Source organism: Equus przewalskii, chromosome 4 (genome assembly GCF_037783145.1).
Source record: "Equus przewalskii isolate Varuska chromosome 4, EquPr2, whole genome shotgun sequence".
Taxonomy (NCBI): Eukaryota; Metazoa; Chordata; class Mammalia; order Perissodactyla; family Equidae; genus Equus; species Equus przewalskii.
The window spans coordinates 85,766,723-85,786,799 of record NC_091834.1 but is presented as its reverse complement, the minus strand read 5'-3'; the positions used below and the strand labels follow the sequence as shown (position 1 = coordinate 85,786,799).

Genomic DNA, 20,077 nt, shown 5'->3' with positions numbered 1-20,077 from the left:
TTAGTAGCAGACCAGATTCTCAAGATGATCTAGCAGTCATCCCTCATACCCCTATCAAATCCATCAAGAACTTCTGTTAGTGCAACCTTCAAAGTTTATCCAGAATCTTACTGTGCTTTCTTGATCTCTTTCATGGAGTGTCTCTTCCTCTGCATTCCCTCAAATGGTGGTGGTCCTCAGATAACACTCAACATCCCTCTACTCTTCTTACTCTCCCTGAGCAAGCTCCTTGTCCTTGTTGGTGACTCACAAACGTAGTATCAGCTGAACCCTTTCCTCAGAGTGCTCACAGATGATCTCTAAAACCTAAAGTGCACCCCAAACTGAACTCATCTTGCCCAACATGTAAACCTGCTGTTTCTGAAGAACTCCCCATGTGAGTGAAAACGGCATGACCTTTTGCCCAGTCCTTCTGGAAGAAAATCCAGCATGGGTTTTATTAAAAGATAAATCTGAATGTGTCATTCTTCTACTTAAAATCTTTCAATGCTCCCTTTTCACTCAGAGTAAAAGCCAAAGGCCCTTCATAATCTGTCCCCTTCTAATCTCTCTGACCTCATCTCCTACCACAATCACTTTGCTCATTCCAGTTCAACCACACTGAACTCCTCAATTTATTCCGCAAATAATCCAGGCACATTTTTAACCTCAGAGCCTTGTCTATTACCTATCTGGAATACCTTTCCCCTTAAGTATCTACGTGATTCATTCCCACATATTCTTTAGGTCTCTACTCAAATGTCATCTCTGCAGTGAGGTCTACCCTAATACCCTTATTTAAAATCATATTCCCAGCTAACCTGCACAAAAATAGTTCTTAACCGGTTTTAGTTTTTTTCATAATACTTACTGTAACATATAAATTCCTTATTATGTTTATTGTTAGTCTCCCTTCATAAGAATGGGAACTTAGGCCAGGAATTTTTGTTTGTTTTCTTTGTTGACATATCCACAAAGCCCACGACAGTATCTAGCACACTGCAGATGCTCAACAAATATTTCTTAAATAAATGAATATAGTTTTATTGATGTTTATAAAGATCCTTAGGTGGTTGCTTTGGCCATTTTACACATGAGCAAACTGATGTCCAGAAAGATTAAGTTAGAAGGCTGAATATCAGTCCAAGATCCAGGTCTAATACTTTCCCCAATATAATAAGACATTAGCTATCAGAACTAAAGGCAAAAAGTATCACAATCAGAAAAGTATTATGTTGCATATTTTTATGCTATTATTACTCTAATTGAAAATAATTTACACAAATGAATAGGGTCTTTAAACATTCTTAAATTGTCCTTCAAGGGCTTTTCTGGTTTAAGTTCTAGATGAACTAAGCATACTTCTCTACCCATATTAGCAAATTTCAAAGGTTGACTATTTGCCCAATCACATAAACTTGGTGCTTTTCAACTTCAGTCGCTTTATTTTATGAATCATTCTCATAACTCACAAGATTTGCTAGAGTCTTTCATCATATACTTAAAAATTTAAACAATTGTTACTGATTATTCTTTTATTCTTTATCCACTTTCATTCCTCACTTTATGCCTTTTACTGGCACAAGTCACTAACAATGTTTGTACTTGAAACCTAAAACACGCCATAATATAGAATATTTCAAATTCCCCCAAATTGTTATTTCACCTGCAAACTGATATATTTTTAAAGAAGAAAAACAACTGCCAAATATCAAAAAGAACAATACTTCTCAGGATAGCTTGGCTGTGGATAAATGAATTAATTCTACTTATTTTTAGAAGGAATGAAAATTAACTTTCTGTAGGGCAATTTATAATTCACCAATTCTACCACTACCCTACAGAATTTTTGGATAGGGATGCATATAGAAGCATATAATAATATTAACATATTGTTTATAATAGAAAATAAGCTGGAAATACTCTAAATATTCTACAAAAGGAGACTAGTTAAGTAAATTACACATAAAGTAGAACACTATGCAGTCATTATAATTGTGATTTGTACTTGTATCTATTAACATGCTAATAAGATGTCTATAAGACATCATTCATTGGAAAAAATCAGATTCAAAGCAATATGATCTTTATTTTTCAGTTAAACTAACAAAAATCTACGTGTGCACATAAAGCTTGAAGGATATACACTGAAATATTAAGTTATTTTTTCTGAATGGGGGGATGATGAGTGATTCAATTCTTTTGGTGGATAGAGAGAACTTATGGTTTTTCTTCTTTTTCTTTTTTTTTAAAGATTGGCCCTGAGCTAACATCTGCTGCCAATCTTTTTTTTTTTTCTTTCTTTCTTCTCCCCAAAGCCCTCCAGTACATAGTTGTACATTCTAGTTGTAGGTCCTTCTGGCTGTGCTGTGTGGGACACTGCCTCAGCATGGCCTGACGAGCAGTGCTAGGTCCGCACCCAGGATCTGAACCAGTGAAACCCTGGGCCACACAAGCAGAGTGTGCGAACTTAACCACTCGGCCACAGGGCTGGCCCCTGTTTTTTCTTTATTAACCATGCATTACTTTTTCAATTAAAAGCCAGAGGAAAATGTTTAAAAGTGAGTTCCAATTCTTCACATATTGCACTAGATGATCTCCTTTAATCTCTAATGAGCTTTCAGTGAGGAAATTTTTAAAAAGAGCTCAACTTAACATTCCAACCACCAGTTGTTAGATCTGAAGTAGAAAAAGAACACTATAACTTCCCCAAATTTGTCTTATCCTTTTAAAACCAAAGTTTAACATTAAGTAAAGTATTAAGGAATGAAATTTTAGCAATGTAAATGGTTGAAGATACCTCAAGCTTAAATCTTGTTAATAAAACAGAATTTATCTCTTGCCACCCAGCCAACATGAAGATTCAGACCCTTTCTCCTGTAGATTCTATAGGAAATACACTGATTAGTCACAATAATGCCAAAGCAACATAAGTAACTAGGTTCAGCTATTAACTTATGTCTCAAGCACAACTTGTAAAAGCAGAGAAAGGAACAATAAGTAAACATGATATAAAAAACCACAAATTTAACTTATACCTACAAGAGATTTTTATGTACTTATATTCTATATAAAATATAATACATAAACATATATAACAAACATATAAACACACATATGTATGCATGTATGTATATATACATATACATGTGTGCTTGTATGTATGTGGGGGTGGGTGGAGGTGTGAGTGTAGGTTAAGCGGTGAACTCTGGAGTCAGAATACTCAGGATCAAATCCTGGCTCTGTCACTTATGGTTGAGTGACCTTAGATGAGTTATATAACCTATTTAAAAATGCCTCCATTTCTTCTTTTATAAAATAGTGATAATGACAGTACTTATTCCATTGGCTTACTGTGATTATTAATATGCAGGATCTAGCACACAAAAATTGCTCAATAATGGCTAACCTTCTCCTTCCAAACTATAAATTTTTATTACCATCTAACACTATCAGTAACCAAAAGGACAGATATACTTTTCTACATTTTTTTGTAGCTTATTACCTGCTAAGGCTAAAAGGCAAACATGACTCAGGAGATATAGGTAAAAATGTTTGATTACATGATTTTGCAATTAAATGGCAAAGGTAATGATGTAAAACTATAATCATATCTGAAGGTGTATTCTGAAACATCAAATTGGAAAGGTATTTAGTAAACTATACCATCATGTACACTGTTAAGAGAGTCGTCAATAGGTCAGGCACATGCCAATAATCCAGAACTGATGCAATTTGTAGTGTTTAGGCCTTGAGTTACCTGAAGGTAGGTTCATCACCTTCAGAGAAATTGTTTCCATTATTTTAACAGTTGCAAAATTTCCTTGTTCTATATTTAGAAATTTTTAGCATCAATATCTATCTTCACTTTGTATCTTCCTTTGAAAGAAGAAAGCAAAATAAGGAGAATAACAGGGCACTCACAAAAGTCATGATCTTCACAGTATTTACACTGTCACGTCACTAAATTTTCAAAGACAGTCACATTTCCAAAGCTTAGGTAATACCAACAAGAGCTGATAATGTTAAATAAAAGTTTTCAGTGAATTATTTTTTATACCTGTGTTTTCTTATGAGGTACTTGCAATGCCTCAGTAAGTAATCTTTTGAAGGCCTACACAACTTTAGTGACCAGAAGTCATCTAATCTCATCTTTGGGGAACAAGATTTTCCTGGATTCCCACCAAATAAATAATGAACCTGTAATAAACAAAACAAATCAGATTTTTAAAAACGCATGCATACTCAAAAAACTACAGAAGTCACAGTAAAATGTTTTCATTTTAGTAGTAGTGTATAACAGGTAACTTCCTTAGCCTTACTCATAAAAAAAAAATTAAAACATTGCATTTCTACCAAACGTTTCTCTTGATTCTTCTCAAGTTTCCTTTTTATTTTAAAGTACTATGCCTACTTCTTTAAATTACATTTTACATTAAAGTGAATTGTATTACCAGAATTATATCGACAATGGAAGACATGAAACAAAAGCAATGATAGAAGCTAATCCAAAATACTGAGTTTGCTTAGAGCAAAGAATAATGGAGAATATCAAGTTAATTAAGTGTTGATCATAATAGCAAACAATATCTTTAAAAAAACTCTGACACACACGTTGAATCCCTGAAGGTTAACAGTAACTAGAAACGTTTTAAGTTTTAAATTTAATTTAAGGATCTTAATCTTGCTTTAGGCTTAATGGCACACATGATTTGTGAAGTAACTTTTAAAATATTACTCCATTATTCACTTAAGACCAAAAAAGAAATGTAAAAGGAATGCAATATGATTTTACTATTATATTAATTACAGTTTTAGTGATATTCTTTACTTACACAAAGTGTTAAAGCATTTCCTGAAATTTTTAAAACATTTATATTCAACAGTGTTATACAGTAGCAATATTATTTGTATCCTACAGATGGAAATTCACTTACTCTTTAATTTTGGAAACTCTAAGAGAAAAGGCTTTTATTCACTCCCATGGTAACTTTTACCTAAAGGTCTCAAATGACATAAAATTTAAATAATCATCTATGGCCTGAACAGAAAGAATACAGGTTCTGTCAGTAACTTACTGTATAACTGAGGCCAATCACCAAACCATATGTAAAGTTTCAGGGAGAAATAGTTAAAGAAACCATTTTGAACACTGAGTGACACTAAAACTTCAGAATGCAGGACTGCTTTCACAAGGCTGATGAAAAAGATAGGTCACACAAACATAGGAAAAATAAAGATAAAAAGACTTCTTACACAATGGAAAAATCTAAAATCAGGAAGTTATACACACCTTTTCATGATATAGGACAAGGTACTCTAATGCTGAAAACTATACATTTTTACTTGGATATTCATATTGCAGAAACAATAGGCCATGCTATGTATCTGATCTATGCAGCTAAGCAGCAGCCACTGGCCATTGTCAAAAGAGGAAAAGTACTGGGAATTATGGACTATGCAAAAACATTTACTCTCTTATGGAATTTTAGGGAGAAATGAGATTGAATGTCTGCTAACATATTCTGTTGAATGCCTGCTATGTATTGTAACTTTTTATTCAAATCCACTTAAAAAAATAAGAAACAGATATATTTTGGCATTTTTTCAGATTGTAGGTCTGGAAAGTTTATAGGTCAATGTAGTTAGGATACCTTGTGTAACTCATCATATACAAGCTGATGGGCGAACCTTGGACATGGCTCCTCCTCCTGAAGACTTTTACTTGGATTATCCTTTGCAGCTTGATCATTCTTATAGACGCAAGACCTGCAAGATATTGCTTTTAAGGCATTCTCTCCTAGAAAATTAGCAGCACTAATGTAACTGTTAATGCAACTATAGGAAGCAAATTAATTGCATGTCTAATTACCAACAAAAAAATTATAAATTTGTTCACAAAAAATCTTAAAGTTCTGGTCACTCTCATAAAATAATCTGAATTTGTTAGAACTGAGTTCTGAAGTTCTTTTAATGCTCATCAAAAACCTCATGTAAGAACAACGTACCTTGTGTTATAAAACAGAAACAGTATATATGAAAGCTTGAAACTGGGGGCCAAGTTGCTTTAACTATACTCAGTTAGTTGTCTGTTTGCAATTGTAGTTAGACAATGCAGTACTAAAGCCCACCCTACGGATAAAACCTCTGATGAACGGGTCACGGTAACAGGTAACGGGTGCTTAAGTTTTTCAGGAACTGAGAGTTGCTCCTTGTCCAGTTCAGACCACCAACTCATCAACTGGGCCTATATGGATGACGGATAGGTGACTCTTTGATGTCAGGGGGCTGAAAACTCCACCTTCAGATCATGCTAATGCCACCATGTTGTGGATATGTGTCCTATGAAAAGCCATGAAGCTTGACCATGCTAATGCAGACCATACATTACCTCACTTGCCCTTACCTCTAACCATCTATCCCCACATTTCAAACCACCCTGCCCCTCTATCCCATAAACATCCCTCCTCATTTTCAGGGAGACAGATCTGAGCCTTGTTCTCCTGTCTCCTTGCTTGGGTGCCTTGTGAATAAACCCTTTCTCTGCTTCAAAGTCATCGTCTTGGTGACTGGCATATTGTGTGGCAGGCAAAACGAACCTGGCTCAATAAGAGGCTCAAACTAGAAGTTGAAAGATGATATACTATCTATTCACAATAAAAAAAACCACAATAGACTGCTTTCATTTTTACTGTAAATAAATGTCCTATTTAGAAAATAATAAATTCCTTGGTTGCTGAAAACCACCCTCCATTACTGAGTGGAGGAAGTTCTCCAAAGTACTTCTGTTCTGTAGAATATTCACTTATGCAGTAACCACAGAATGTTAGAGCTGGATCCTCAAGGCTGGTGTTTTCCAAAGCAAAAGGTGCACCAGTTCTGTGAGATGCTCTGTGACAAAGGGGTCATGGTCTGAAAATCTAAATAATAATGCCTCCCGACCCTGATCTAGTGAAACCACTTCATTTTTATAAAAATTATGACCTGGGAACACTAAAAAAAGACACTGTTCTCAAGTTTACACATCTACTTGGTAATAAAACCTAGACTAAAATACAATTCTCTTGACTCCCAGACCAGGGACCATCTACTACTAACTGAACAATTCAGAGACAAAAATCCATTCACTAAATGTCACTGTACACATAGGCACTGATAATGACTTTTTCCCTCAATACTTAAACTTACATGTATGACATCACAAATTAACATAAGCCTTCTATTTCTCTCTTTGGAATAAACCAACAACCTCAAATAAATGTGACATTGGGATTGCAGTACAGACAAGAGCTCCTTACCAACTATTCCTCACGATGTCATAAATCCAGAATGAATTTCTGACATTCTCTTCCCTCTTTTCCTTGTCTTTGCTGAGTCCAGATAAGACATGTATTTCATTCAGTTCTGGATCAATGGTTGCTCTCTGTGTGAATCCTGTCATTGGAACTATAAATTGAAAATGAAAATAAGATGACAATATCCACATTAGATAACAGATTAGCACTACTCTATAAAAGATTAATACATCCTTACCCTTCCCTGTCTGTGTCCACAGCACTTGTCTTCTAACATACTACATAACTTTTATATTAAACAATAAACAATCATTTATTATCTCTCTTCTCCCCACTCTAGAATATAAGTTCTACAAGGGCAGAGATCATTTGCTTCAAGATTTTGTTTCCAATGCCTAAAATAGTGCCTCGCATATAATAGTTATCCAATTATTTGTTGAAAGAATAATGAATGCTAATTACCAGAATGGAGCTAGAAAGAGGAAAGAGGTAGAAAGAGTTATGCAATGAAATCATTTTTATTGAGGGAAAGGGCAATGTTTTAATTAACTGATGTATTATTTGGGTCAGCTCTAATTTAATAGGAGAGATAAAATATTCAAATCTTGACCTGGAAAAACAAAAATTTGACAAAAAGTAAAATACACATTTGTTTAATAAAGTCAGAGTTGTTTAAAATACTTGTTCATGACATACAATGAAATGACATCATTTTCAAGGAAAAAATAAAACACTTTGGCGTTTAATATACTATTTTGTTTTCCTGAGTAGCTCAAATTCCCCAGAGTTAATAATGTTTTATTTTCCTAAGAAATGCATTAAATGAGTGATGGTCATTCTGCACTGTCCAGTAATTTGTAAAACATGATATGGCAAATGCAAATTTTTCTCCTTATCATTGTTATTTGGAAATATTAGTTGAAATATAATTTTATGATTTACAACATAATTGCCATGGATCTAAAACAATGTCATTGTTTCAACACCACATTTCTTTTAATACATGAACAACTATCATATGTTCAAAAAGCTAAACAAACATTAAACTGAAAAAAAATATTTCAATCAACCCAGAATACAACGGGAGGAAATGTTAGCCACACTGATCTTCATTTACTTTTGTCTACTTCAGCAGGGCCAAATAATCCAGTATTTATTTTTTCCTAGTTTACCTTAAATTCATGTGTCTTTTTACATTTCTATTCAATAATTTTGTTTGCGATATTTTAGAGACTATCCAAATGCATCCCACAGAAGTATGTTAAAAAGTTACACACACACACATCTCACAATAAATTTGTACATATGCATACACAAATATATTTATATTTATACATACACATACATCGACCTAATCTTAATAATAACCTCAATCCTCGTGTCATAGTCGTTAGTGGTTATTTAAAGTCTGGTATTTTCTTAATAAGGCGTGGGAAACTTTCAAAAGTGCCAAGGTTCTGACCTCTGTTCCTCAGAAAACCTTGGAAGAAAGATAGAACTGTAAAGAAATGAAATCACTTTCATTAGTGGTGAAAGTGGAGGACATAAATGCCTAAATTTATTGCACTTAAATTTCTTCATCTCATTTTGTCTTAATACTGAGCCGTTAAATTAAGAATTCTATAACATGGTTGGGGCCGGCCTAGTGGCATAGTGGTTTAATTTCCCTTGCTCCGCTTCAGAGGCCCAGGGTTCACAGGTTCGGATCCCAGGTGCAGACCCCAGGTGCGGACATAGTGCCACTTGTCAGGTCACTCTATGGCAGTGTTCCACATAAAATAGAGGAAGATTGGCACAGATGTTAGCTCAAGGTCAATCTTCCTCTCACACATACACAAAAGGAATTCTATAACATAAGTTGGCAAATTATGGCTTGATCTGGCCTACCTAGGGTCCAATCAGGCCTTGTCCACTCATTTACATTTTGTCTGTGGCTGTTTTCACCCTACAACAGCAAGCTTGAATAGTTGCAGCAGCAAATTTATGGCCTGAAAAACTGAAAATATTTACACTTGGCTCTTCAAACATTTGCTGACTCCTGTTCTATAATCTTTTAAAATGCAAATATCAGAGATGGATGACTTATTATAAACTAATCTAACAAACCTCTTACATTAAATAAGGACCCACTGAAGAAATGGAAATTTTGGGGTGGAATGAATATCAGCAAAGAGGGAAAGAAATTTTGAATTCTATGAAATGGAAGTGGAGTCATCAAAGAGAGGGTTAAAAGAGTATTGGGCTGGGGGAGGCATGTGAGAATGTGGAAGAATGTAAAAGCAAATTTTAAATGCTTTTTTCCCCATACTGTCACATTTTCCCTAGAAGCAGCTTAGTAGCAGAAAAGAAAAATGGCAACAGTTGCTTCTCACAAACAGAAGCAGTGAGCAGGTTTACAATACTCAGGGAGGTAAGACTACCAAATTTATAAAATCTGAACCATCAGGTATTATAAAAAATTACTTTGATTACGAAGCATACTAGAAACTATATACTTCCCATTTCTTTGATCTTTCATATCCAATATGCCTTTTAGTCTGCATAATACTGATTTTGCCTCCCAGTTATACATTCAAAATCTATTATTGCTTTTTTCAACAGCTTTACAGAAATATAATTCACATACCATAAAATTCACCCATTTAAAGTGTGCAGTTTAGTGTTTTTTAGTATATTCACTGTCAAACCACCATCACAACCTAATTTTAGAACGTTTTCATTACTCCAAAAAGAAACCCTGTACCCATTAGCAGTCATTCCTAATCCCTCCCTCCACATCTCCCCATGGGGTGACTGCATCATTTGACACTGTCCACCAACAAGTTAAGAAGATTCTAATTTCTCCACGTCCTCATCAACACTTGCTATTGTCCATCTTTTTTATTATAGTCATCTTAGTGAGTGTGAAGTGGTATCTTATCGTGGTTTTGATTTGCATTTCCAGAATGACTAATGACATTAAACATCTTTTCATGTACTTATTAGCCATTTTTATATCTTCTCTGGAGAAATATCTATTTAAATCCTTTGCCCATTTTAAAATTGGGTTGTTTCTTTATTATTGAGTTTTAAGAGTTCTTTATATACTCTGGATACAAGTCCCTTATCAGATATATGATTTGCAAAATTCTCTCCCATTCTGTGGGCTGTCTTTACACTTTCTTTCATCTTTATTTTTTGGAAAGAAAGATTAGCCCTGAGCTAACATCTGTTGCCAATCTTTATCTTTTGCTTGAGGAAGACTGTCCATGAGAATCTTCCTCTATTTTGTATGTGGGACACCACCACAGCATGGCTTGATGAGCAGTGTATAGGTCTGCACCTGGGATCCGAACCAGTGAACCCCGGGGCTGCCAAGGCAGAGCACACGAACTTAACTACTGCATTACTGGGCCAGCCCCTACACTTTTGATGGTATCCTTTGAAGCACAAAACTTTCTCATTTTGATAGAGTCCAATTTATCTATTTTTTTCTTTTGTTTTTTGTTCTAGGAGTGATTTTGTGCTAGCTAAAGTCAGACCAACATAGTAACTCATCATAAGGCACAGCCAATTAATACACTAAGTGCCTAAACCAAGACATTGTTCTTCAAAGCAAATAAAGAAAAAGTGCAGCCAAATGAAGATATTAAACCACTGGGTTCATATTGGTTTCACATTCTCAAGAGATATCTTTACAAATGTTAATAAAATTCTGTAGGGTGTAAAAGAAATTGTTAATTATCTTGAAAGAATGTTCTTTCTTTTTTTTAAACAGTGTTAGCATCAAAGCTCTTAAAATATTTTTGTAACATTATCCTTATTTATAAGATATAAGTAATTTCCAACTTACAAACATCCGTTTGGAGTTACCTTGCTTATAATACAGAAATTAAGTTCCCAGCCTAGGAACTTAAATACTAGTAAGTATTGGAAACAAAAGGTAATGAAAGTAGAAAATTTTGTTTTAGTCTAGACTTTCCCAATTAACTATGTGATTTCATGCAAGAAACTTTTTTAGATCTCAGTTTTCTCATCTAAAAATTGAACGTAGAGCTAGATAATGAATTGAAATTTCTGTTAAGATAAGGCTCAGGAGGCTGACAGCAGTAACAGGATTAAAACCTTCAGTAATATTAAACTGGTATTAGTGTGCAGCATGGACAGGCAGAGTGAGAGACTCTTGAGATGCAGAGATCAATTAGAGGCTGTTATGACTAATGGAGTGAACTGGAAGAAGGCAATAAGGAAATATCAATAAAGCAGCATTGTGTCCACAAAATGGATATCATCAGCACGAGAAGGGTAGATGTTGTCATATATACAAGAAATCTCTAGACTGACATAACAGAGATCAAGCTTGGAACAGAAACTTGTGAAAAATAAGAGTAAAAATGTTTCAGTGAATTATTTTGGAAGTATCCAAATATTTCACTCTAAGAATACTTAAAGGCAAATCTCTAAAGGACAAAATTCCTATTAATCCCAAAGTTTACAGACCCTTACAAACATAATTCTTATGGCATACTAAAGACAGGAAAAATGTTTATATATAAAATGTATGTCTGTATGTGAATAAATATGAAAGAATGTATATCAAACTATAAATAATAGTTATGAAGGCAAGGTAGGACACTTTCACTTCCTTTGATAGAATATGGATTTTTTCAATATAGACTGCTTTTACAGCAGTAAGAAAAGGAAAAAAAAAAAATCCCAACCAAAATACAGAAAAAATATACCTAGGTATAAATACTGTAGACTTTTAGTAATAAGTGAAAAATTCTCACACATCCTCCCAAATTCCTCATGAACAAACTTTTACATTAATATTTGGAATGCTGTTATTTAGATGGAAAGGCAATTCAAGTTTCAAAAGACAGTTATGCTGACACTAAAAAAGATGTTTTAAAATTATTTTGCTAGCATGATAGGTGCAAAACTAAAACTAGGTATTACTTTATAAGAATTAAAGTATTTTGCTGGCTGGATAGTTACAGAACTAAAACTAGTTAATACTTTATAAGAATTAAAGTATTTTAGATTTTTCTCTAAGAAATGAAAACTTAGATCTGAGGAGTTCCTAAAGATCAGGGGGTTAATTCAACTTACACTGAATGTATCTATGTTAATGGCCTTTTGCCTAAGTTTTACAAATTGTGCTGAGGCTTAATTCCTACTTCTACTCCATTCCACACAAAGTAACAATTCAAAAAACATTTCAATAAAAACCCAACAAAAACAAAGTTTTCCATATCTACCTTCAAAAGCAGTTTCAATTTCTCTAAGAAACTATTAAAAATGTCCATTTCTGTAATATTCTAATTTGTTACTTCCTTTGTAAGCAGAAGGAAAAATACCCTATTTTTCATTTTAAATGGAGATTTTATGCATTCTTATTAAAGAAAATTAAAACTTAAAATTATATATGTGTTTTGTGTGTATATATATATGTCTGTGTGTATATATATATATATACACACACATATATATAAAAGATTAAGATCTAGCACCAGTAAGTATTTTAGACTCTTGATTTTTTACTACTAACAGAAGCTACTTATGAAATATAAAGGTTGGGCCTTTTGGTTTCAGAGAGCAAACTAAACACTAACTACATTATCCCTCTTTCCCACTATCCCACTGAATTGGTAGAAAATATATTCCAGCAAAAAGGAAAAAAAAAAACACTAGAAAAGAAGCAACTACATCATCAAGAGGTAAGAAATTTTGAGAAATCTTGAAAGACAGCAGTTGGGTTTATACTGACAGAGAAATCATAGGCAAGAAAAAGAGAGCGCAACTCACCATCAAGAAAAGATGGAAAACTTCCAAATAAGTCATCAAATACAAAAAGCACGAGTAGACTGTAAGGGGCATTACTGTGGAGAGCTTCTAAGGACATAGGGGTCTGAATAAGGAGAGCAGAGTTTAAAGTATTTCCAAATCCTAACAACAGACCTTAGGAGAAGATGGGGGAGGGGACAAGGGAGTTTACTTTAATGATCTCTATGTCTCAACCTGCCTGCCTGTTCTCAGTTTATGTATCCCATAAGGAAACCTAGGGGACACTATGTGCCATGCACTTACATGAAACCCCTGGTCAGTGTCTTAATTAAGGGAGAAGGCTACTGGGAAAACAGACCAATACAATGCACAGGAAACCACTGTCAATTGCCTTTCTTAAGTGACATAGTCCTTTATTCATAAATTTTCATGTTCAGACAGGAATCACAAGACATATGAGAAAAAACTCAACAGTGTAAAGAGAGGGACCTAGACGAACAAATAGAACAACGGGAAAATGTAAATCACAGAAAGGAAAAGAACTTCGAAAAAACCCAAAAACTCATTATCCTTGTAGAGTGTAAAGAGAATATTACCTGTGTAAAACAAGAATAAGCTTCCATAAAAAGCAGAAAACATGAAAAGATATGAAAAAGTAAAACTATGATCAAAAAAATTAAACAATATAATGAAAACAAAATGGGCATAGTTAAAAACAACGGCAGTGGTCTCAAGATAAAATTGATAAATTACCAGAATATATAGCAAAAAGATATAGAAATTATGATAGAAAAGTTAAGAGTCACAGAGGATAAAGCCATTGAAGTAAAAAATCTGTCTGAAAAGAACACTAGAAAGAGAGGTGAAATAACACAGAAGGAAAACATAATTAAAGAAAATTTCCCTGAACAGAAGAAAGAAGCGGGTGTCCTGTTTGAAAGAGTCCTAGATGCTAAGCATGTTTTACTAAAAAAAGATGATATCATATCTCTCCTGGTGAAACTTCAAAACTCTGGGAATCAAAAGAAAAATTCTAAAAGATTGTAGATAGGGAAAAAGCAGGTTATTACATACAGAGGAATAAGTATCAAACTAACATGAGACCTTTTACTAGTAACAATGAATGCTAGAATACAATGGAGTAATAACTTCAAAATTCTGAGGGATATAAAAGATATGGAACTAAAATTCTATTTCCAGTTAAACTAGCAACCCCAACAATGAGAGCAAAATAAAGGAATTTTTGGATCAGCAGAAATATCAAAGTTCATATTGATGACTGCTTACGAAAACATTATTTGAGGAGCTATTCCAACAAAACAAAAAAGGAATCCAAGGAAAACAATGAGATGGGATAAAGAAATAGTAGCAGTGATATATGACAGAGGAAAAGAAAACGAAGCTTGAAAGAAAGTAAAGATCATCAGATCTTGAGCCTTATATAAGACATTTTGGAATGAAAAACTTTTCATAACACAGAATATTTTCTTCTCTGTAAGTCCAATCACAATGTCTGATTTTATATGGCACCCCATCTCCTCTCCTCTATCATCTTTTTATTGCTTAGAATTTTGGTCCTAGTGTTTTTCTTCAGGCAACAATAAATTTTCTCTAGATAATTTGATCACCACTTATCAGATACTTCTAACGTCACCTAGATTTATTTTTCATTGAGTGTTATTTCCAAAAGGGTTTCCAATATGAGTCTTTGTATGGCAAACTTTCTGAGACAAATACAACTGAGAATATTTTATTTCACCCTCACATACAATAGTTAGAAGGATATAAATTTCTTGGTTCAAAGTCATTTTCCTTGAGTACTTTTTAATTTTACTGTTTTCCTCCATTCACTATTGCTGTTGAGCTGTCTGATATCTATCTTCCTGTTCTCTTATAAGTCATCTGCTCTATCTCTCTGAAATCTTCCAGAATTTTCCCTATGTCTTTGATATTCTTATTTTTACTTTAAATATGTCTAGGTATATGTTTTCCCTTATTTTTCCTGTTAGGTACACTATAAGCCCTTTCACCAATCTGAGGCCTTTCATCTTTTCTGAATTCTAGGAAATTTATCTCCATTTCTTCAATTATTTCACCTTCTTAAATTTTTATTTTTCTCTCCTTTTGTAACTGCCATTAAGATGTTGGTGCCTGTACAACTTTTCTCTATAACCTTTGATTTTTCTTTTATATTTTATCTCTTTTTTCTTTCCTGTTTCTTCCTAGAAGAGTGTTCATTCTAATCTTTCAACTAATTAATCCATTCATAACCATTCTAATATTTGTTGCATTCATTTGAAATATATTTTTCACATCTAATATTTCCACTTAGTTCTGGTTTTATGATTTTTAGATTTTATTCATATTACTAATACATTCCCTTATATCTTTAACTGTATTGATCATGCTTGTTTTAAGTTCTTGGTTCACCTAGTGTAGTAATTCTGCTTTAGCTCATCTATGTTGTCAGTTTACTGATTTATTTTGACACAGTAGTGGTTCTTAACTGTCTAGATATATTGGTTCGAAAGGTAACATTTTTCAGAGTACCAGCTATTCTTTCTGTTGAGATATGTCAGGGGGAACCAAAGGCCATGCCTTTACTAGCATCAGCACCAGTGAGTTCAGAGAAAATGGAGGGGAACAGCTATAGGGTCGTGAAGCCTAGGCATGAAGAACCAGTTTATCACTTCCGTTTACTATCACCCCCCTAAGCAAGAGTTTCATATCTTTAAACCCTTTGGGGAAAGGAGAAGGCAGTCTCCCTGGACTTGAAGGATAAGTGGAGGAAGAAATGAATTACTGAGAGTGGGATGGTCAGTCTACATCTATTTTCATCGTCTTAACTCCAGTAGGGTTTCTGCAATCATAATGTTGTTCTTTGGATTCTGGCACTTAGTGGTATTAGCTACTGCTACTAGTTTCAATAGCGAAGGCACAAGAATGAACTCAAGATACATTAGCAGAGAGACAGCTTTCTGTTTCATTTAAAGAGCTCCTGGAAACCAGCTGCCTCTCATTTTATTTTTCCAGAGTTGACTTTGGGGAAGGGAATCAGCAGCCTGTTAATTTGCTACTTTGGCAGAAACACTTTTCATTTTATATTGTTTGAATTCTACTTTATTAATTATGCACATTGCATTACTTCTATAATAATTTTATAAAAATAAAAATTGGTTGAACAAAAATGGAGTTATCAAAAACTAAAGACCTAAAGGTCAAAACCAAGAAAGCACCTTGCATTCTAACATGTCATAACTATTAATACAATCTGCATTAATTTTCTTCCCAAGAAGAAAACAAGGCTATCTTTTCAATTTAATAGTTTCTAATGGGTAGTAAAGGAGGTGGGGGAAAGGATAGGAGATTTGCAACATACAATATTCTTAAAGCTTTTAGATTCAACCGCCAAAAACCTTGACTGAATGCCAGGAATCTTAACCAGTCTTTATAAACTGACTCACAAAGAAAAATTAATCAAACAGATCAGTAAATAAGATCATATGTTAATCACGAACACATTTTGAAAGGACATTTGTCTGAGAAAATAGAGAATAAGAATTATACAACAAACAACCATTACGGCCAACCGATTTTTTTGATAATCCTTCAACTCTATTTTTTCTTTAGCATCTTTAAAACTTGAAATAGGATAGCTAAGGAGGAAATCAAATAAAATATTTTATCTGACAGTATGAATCACATTTTTTCTTTTCTGTTTCTTTGGTTTTACCCAATAAGGGGAGATTACTAGAATTTGTAACATAAGGAAATCCTATAGGGAGGATAAAAAGAAATATTTTTGAAGTCATTTTAGTTCTTGAGGAAGATATATTATTGTATTAATTCATGAACTAATCTCAACTCTATTTTTGTTTCATGATCCAATGCACATATTATTAATTACTTTAGTTAAGACATAGGGAAAAACAATTTTCAGAACTGTCACAGAAATATAAAATTTACTAACAGCATTCCAAAAATTCTGTTAGGATATTTTCAGCTTCAAGTAAGAGAAAACCTGAGTAACAGTGGACTAAGTAGCTCATATAACAAAATTTTGCAAGTAGACAGTTCCAGGATTGTTTCAGCAATTCAGCCAAATCGTAGTGCTAGGTTAATACCCCTATAATTCCACTGGCCTTCCTCTTGTGTTTGAAAGTTGCCAGTACCAGCTCTAAGTATCACATCTCTTTATAGAGTATCCAAAGCAGGGAGAAAAAGGACACTTCCAGCATACATTTTCTTAGGGAGGATATTTTCCCGAAATGTCCTCCAGAAGACCCTCCTACGTCTCATTGGCCAGAACCGTGTCACATGGGAGGCAGGGCAAGTGAAATAATTTGGCAAAGGATAACAATGAGACAAAGGATAGGTGCTTTAGACTAATCATGATTCATTCCCTGGGGCTGAGCAACCTGCCATCAAACAAAATCATCGTCTAGTTAAGAGAAAAAGGCCAATGGCTATAGGGTAGGCAACCAACAGTCTCTGCCACATTCTTATCTTCTAAATTTGGGACATCTTAAATGCTAGATGAGACTCTATTAAGCTCTAGCAATAACTTCAGTTTAGAACTTCTTCTATTTTACCTGAACCTGGATTTCTACCACTCATTATTTACTTTTTGTAAAATTCCTAGTAGCTTTCAACACTCAACAATATAGTATTTATTGATCTATCTCAGTTGTATTAAGCTACAATTACTCATCTCATTGAATAGATCAGTCATTATTTGGTTACCTACTGGTAGACAATGAAAGTTGTTTCCAGATTTTTAATTCTTGCAAACAATACTGCAATAAACATCTCTATACAACTTATTTTTATGCATCTGTACAAGTATGTGACTAGGATAAATTCTTGGGGAAAAAATGCTTAGAGTATTTGTATTTTATATTTTAGTAGATACCAACATTCAGTGAGTGATCTTTTAGTTTACATTTAAAAAGTTATGCATGAAGCTGAGCATCTTTATAAGTAAACGTATCGGCTATTTGAATTATTTTTTTCTTTGAACTATCTATTCGTGTAAGAGTCTTTTGTTTATAGCAGGATATTAACCTTTGTCTTAGTTGCTAACCTGTCATTATTTGATATTTAAGTATTTTTCCATACATAATTTTTTAACTTGCAAAAAATCAAACAATCTCTTCCTTTATAACTTCTGGGTTTTGCGTCATGTTTAGAGCGGTTTTTTCCCAATCCTAAATTATTTTAAAAAATTAGACTTATAATTTTATTTCTTAAGTATAAAACTTGAGTTTACTTAGCATTTTTTTTGTGACATTATGGACATCAGTGAAAGACCCAGATTTTACTTTATTTTTTTTGCCAACTCTTACGTGACATCTCAACGTCATGCATTGCACATACTATTTTCCTTCTTTGATTGGAAATGCCACTTTAGCATTACTAAATTCTCGTATGTATTTGGGAATATTTTATACTATCTGTTATATTCCATTAATCGTACAAAACTGTAGCTTTATAAATATCTGGTAGTGTTCATACGACTTCATTACCTTTCATTTTCAAAACTGTCTTTAGTGTTATCCTACATGTTTGTTTTTATAGGTAAACTTTAATTCACATTCACTATCAAATGACCTAAGTTTTATTTTAAAAATATGAAATACTTTTATAAGCTTATAAGTAGCAAAAACATCCCTGGGAGAGTGGAAAGGGGTAACTATGGAAAGTCATTTATTATTATTAATAATGTTGAGAGGAAAAAAAGTACATAATTCAGTTTTATCAGAATAATGGCACACCAAAAATAAAAGATACTAAATGGAAAGCAATATAGCCTAGTTACATTGAAAATAAACACTACCATTTCCTAGCTCAGTAACTAATCTATGTTAATGACAACAAATCATTTGCTTCAGAATCTTCTCTGTACTGTTGAATTGGCCTTAGTTAGTTAACTGGTGAAAGTCTAAAAGGGTCAAAAACATTACAACTTATCAAACACACACACACACACACTTGATTTTTTTTAAAAAAATAAGACAACGTCAATAAGCACATTCCCAGGGCCAATCAGAATTTTCTTTTAAGGTTTTCATGAAAATATTGTTTATAGATGAACTGGGTCTTACAGACATAACTAACACAGCCCTCACATGTTAGTTTCATAGCCTGATAACAACAGAAGGGAGGGAAAGAAATTTAAGTGTCAAAATTTTGGAGCTAGATGAGGTCTTAAAATCAACTGGTCCAATCCCTTCATTTGTAGATGAATAATCAGGTCCAGAGAAGTCATATAATTTGCCAAAGTTGCAGAGGGATGAGTGGCAGATCCAGATGAAGAGAGATCAAGTCTTTTGATTCTCAACTCACTATTCTTTCAATTATACCAATCTGCCACTATGGTTAAAACAGAATGGAACAAAGAGTGGCAGATGTGGGAAAACAGTCAACAGAATTTAAGGAACAAAACAAGTAAACACGTAACTAACAAGAACAGGTATTAGGTTGTAAGAGCTCTGTATCACCAATGCTTGACTCAGCATTTGGCAAATGGTGACTACTCAATATATGTTTGTTACCTTGAATAATACAGATAGGAGAAAGTAATCTTATTATAATAGACTGAATTTCTACAGCAAACCATAAAGCTCTGGTGGTGTGACAGTCTATCTTCTAAACATAATTTTCAATTAGTGTTAAATACAGAGCTTACATATGGGGAGTCTGCTAAACCCCTTGTGTTCACAGACTTATTGCCAAAAGTTATTCAGAAATAAACCCAAATTTTAGATGTGCTGAATTTTGATGTAATTATGTATGCGTTAGACACAATACTAATAAATCCTTTCTTTCTAAGTAGCTGCCAATCCACTGATTTTCATTATAATTTCATTCTGAGGGGAGCATAAAATTGTTATACTCTAGTTAAAAAACAAGAGTTGAGGTTCCTTCAGATCTTCAGATGTTAAATCTAAGATAATTCATTTAAATAATTATAAAGAGCAATGATTTAAGATTTTATAGTGTCTGACAAAATAAAAAATTATAACAAAAAGCAGCAA

General features: G+C 33.5%; 1 protein-coding gene across 26 annotated transcripts in view; it reads right to left on the bottom strand.

The window, feature by feature from the left end:
* MKLN1 (muskelin 1) overlaps window positions 1-20,077 on the bottom strand; it is a 312,898-nt gene that overhangs the window by 15,200 nt on the left and 277,621 nt on the right. For all 26 annotated transcript variants that reach the window (XM_070617703.1, XM_070617697.1, XM_070617717.1 and 23 more), the window contains 3 exons: window positions 7,278-7,425; window positions 5,634-5,748; window positions 4,040-4,179 (listed from right to left, as the gene is read on the bottom strand). In XM_070617703.1, coding sequence (XP_070473804.1) covers window positions 4,040-4,179; window positions 5,634-5,748; window positions 7,278-7,425 — 403 coding nt within the window. The remainder of the gene's footprint in view (window positions 1-4,039; window positions 4,180-5,633; window positions 5,749-7,277; window positions 7,426-20,077) is intronic.